Genomic DNA, 3,021 nt, shown 5'->3' with positions numbered 1-3,021 from the left:
AGAGTCACCTTACATATAACAAACAGCTGGAAACAAACAGTTCTCTGTCATGAAGCTCCTCTGCAGTCAGTAGGAGGAGACTTGTAGGGGTGGGTAAAAATATCGATTCATCAATGCATTGCAATATATTTTTTCTCAATTCAATATCGATTCATAAAATCCTCTGAATCGATTCCGGCAAGCAGCGGCCACCGACCACCCGCTGTCCCTCACAGGACCTCTCAGTCCCCGCCTCCAGCAGCTTGAAGCGCCTCGCCCGCAACCTCGCTTGGGGGTCGGAGGGTGATGCGCCGCGAAAACACCGTTGGAGCTGCGGAGGCAGAAATCGAATCGAATCGTTAGGTTCTTAACAATACCCAGCCCTAGAGACTTGTATGTCAAACTATCTTCATTTGTGAAGGTCTTCATCACAACTGTGTCTCATGGTTTGAAAACACTCCAGACTGTATCATCACATCCTGCTGAAGTTTAACAGTGTGTGACTCCCTCTAGTGGATGTTGTGGAGTATTGTGTTGTCTTTGCTCCAAAGGTTTTTGTACAGAGTTTTGGTGTTTCCTGTCACTGTGGGCTGCAGAGCACAGTAGTACACAGCAGAGTCAGACAGCTGAAGCTTCTGGATCTTCAGAGGAACTGATCTTAAGGTGGGATTCAGTGTGGATGAAAATCTCTCCTTATATTCGTCCTCTGTGTTCCCCGTACCAAACTTGAAGCGGCTCAGTATGAATTTGGGGCTGTTGTCTCCATCCAGTTTGTACCAGAAGAGATAATAATCTGATGAACTGCTGTTATATTGACAGTCAAGTGTTACTGCCTCTCCTTCAGCAGCAGTCACATCAAATCAAATCAAAAATCAAATCAACCTTTATTTATATGGCGCTTTTCATACAGAAAGTATCACAAAGTGCCTTACAGCAGAAAAAGAGAAACAGCAAATAAAATCAGGAGAAGAAGCTTAAAAGAACCCAACCCTCCCACCCCCATAGTCATGCACAGAGACACACACAAATATATACACACTCATACACACACTCACACCTACACACACAGCCACGCAGACACACAGACACACACACTCACACCTACACAAACGCTAGCTGTCACTACAGAGACATGGCTGGGCAGCGAGATCTGAGGCACAGAGGAAGCTTTAGGAAGCTACCTTTGGGGGGCCAACCACACTGGGAGAGATCCCAGTCCAAGGTCGCAGGGAGCCCCACCACAGAGACCACCCCAACCCGGGCAGACAGGAGGCCCCGCACCAAAGTGCAGAGCCCTCTAGTCGCCCAGGCTGGAACCGACCACGGGACAGCACCCCCCGCGGCCAGACCAGAGACAACTCCCAATCTGGCAGGCCCCCCTGAGGAAACACTGGAGATTAAAAACTGATACATCTCCTTCTGGCTGCAGCACGTTGTCTTGTTGTGCTCTGCATTCTGTAAAACAGCAACAAACAGTATCAGTGTGCTGTTAAAGAATCATGTCAGTGTTGGATCCATATCACAGAAACAGAGTTGTGTTCATACCGAGACACATAACAGCCAGCAGCACTGAGATGAACAGAGGCTGCATCATATGTGCAGTGTTGAGTAAGTGTGAGCGACAGCAAGTGTAAAGAAGGTTGTGATCTCTGTGTTCAGTCTTCATCAACACTCAGTTGGTGGATTAGAAGGAGGAGCCTGATCACAGTGACAGGGCTCATTCACAGCCCTGTGTTACTCCCTACTGACAACTTTACACTCTACACATGTTACTGCCACTCTGCTGTCAGAGTACAACTTGTCTTCTGTGTCCTCATCAGAGGACATATGTTCTGTTCAACAACTGCAGACTGCAGATTCACTTTGTTCACTGATAAATAAAAGATAACTGTTGTGAAGCTGCTACGGCCCTTTAATATTTATCATCAGAGAGATTACAAGCAGACTGAGGATGAATATTTGAACAACATTTGACTTTTTATGTCCTTTTCAGAAGGTTTTTCCTTCAACATAAATTGATAGGTTCATATATTTTGCTATTATGCTCTGCAGCCATGAGAGGTCAAATATCAAAAGGTGAATATTTACTGTTGATTCGATTAAAATGTTAATTAACAAACAATTCAGAGTTTAATTAGTTTGTTCAGAGTGTATCTCAACACTTTGAACAATGGAAGCAGCAGATTGTGTCCTGATGAACCACAGGCCACAAAGAGGATTTATTGAGTGATTCAGTGTCATTGTCTTTGTTTTCATGGTGTGTTGAGTTTGAAGCTTCATCCAGTTGGTTTGTCATTGATGTGGATTTGCTGCTCATGTGAATCCTCCCACAGTGTTTCATTAGCAGCTGTAACCACAGTGACTGTGATAAAACAGGAATTAGCAGAATCCATCTGATATGAAGCTGTGGTTTGAATACCACTTCCCTCCTCTTTGAAGAGTAGTCAGATATCTGTGTTCAGGTTTTTGTACAGCCTCTTCTACACTTTGTATCACTGTGTTTCTAGAGCACAGTAGTAGAGAGCTGTGTCTGCCAGGGTTAGCTCTCTGATGGTCAGTGAGGTTGATGTTGGTGTTGTTTGAGACTGATATCGATTATCAGGAATATATTCATCTGTGAACCCTTTGGCTCCTTTCCAGAGTATAAACTGAGGAGCCTGAAGGTCAGAATGATGTCTGTACCAGTGAAGGGCAACATCGTCATCAGTTGTCTCATATTGACATATGAGTTTGACAGATTGTCCTTCTGTTCCACTGACTTCAGCTTCTACAGGAGAGATGCTGTCTCCAGCTATTAGTCCTGGAAAAAGTGTAGAAAATGAAGCCATTAGACTAACATTGTTCATGAGGCTGAGAGGAGAAGACAGTGGAAAATATCAAGTGTACAGTGTTACTCTGTGCTCCTTCACAGTCACATACAAACAATATCATTCAATGAACATCCATTTTGTCAATCTGATGAAAACATGAGGAGCATTGACTCTGTCAGAGCAAAGACATGAGAAAAGTGATGAAATCCAGGTTGTGTATATGTGGTTAATG

At 44.2% G+C, this 3,021-nt stretch overlaps 1 gene segment (V, D, J or C); it reads right to left on the bottom strand.

Moving 5' to 3' along the window:
* Window positions 1-221: 221 nt before the first annotated feature.
* Window positions 222-1,590, bottom strand: LOC115572823 (T cell receptor alpha variable 38-2/delta variable 8-like). The segment is given in 4 exon segments: window positions 222-310; window positions 611-833; window positions 1,391-1,434; window positions 1,525-1,590. Coding segments are annotated over 4 exon segments (405 nt in total).
* Window positions 1,591-3,021: the final 1,431 nt, after the last annotated feature.

Source organism: Sparus aurata, chromosome 21 (assembly GCF_900880675.1).
Source record: "Sparus aurata chromosome 21, fSpaAur1.1, whole genome shotgun sequence".
Taxonomy (NCBI): domain Eukaryota; kingdom Metazoa; phylum Chordata; class Actinopteri; order Spariformes; family Sparidae; genus Sparus; species Sparus aurata.
The sequence above is the reverse complement of the archived record's forward strand: the minus strand, read 5'-3'. Positions and strand labels throughout refer to the sequence as shown.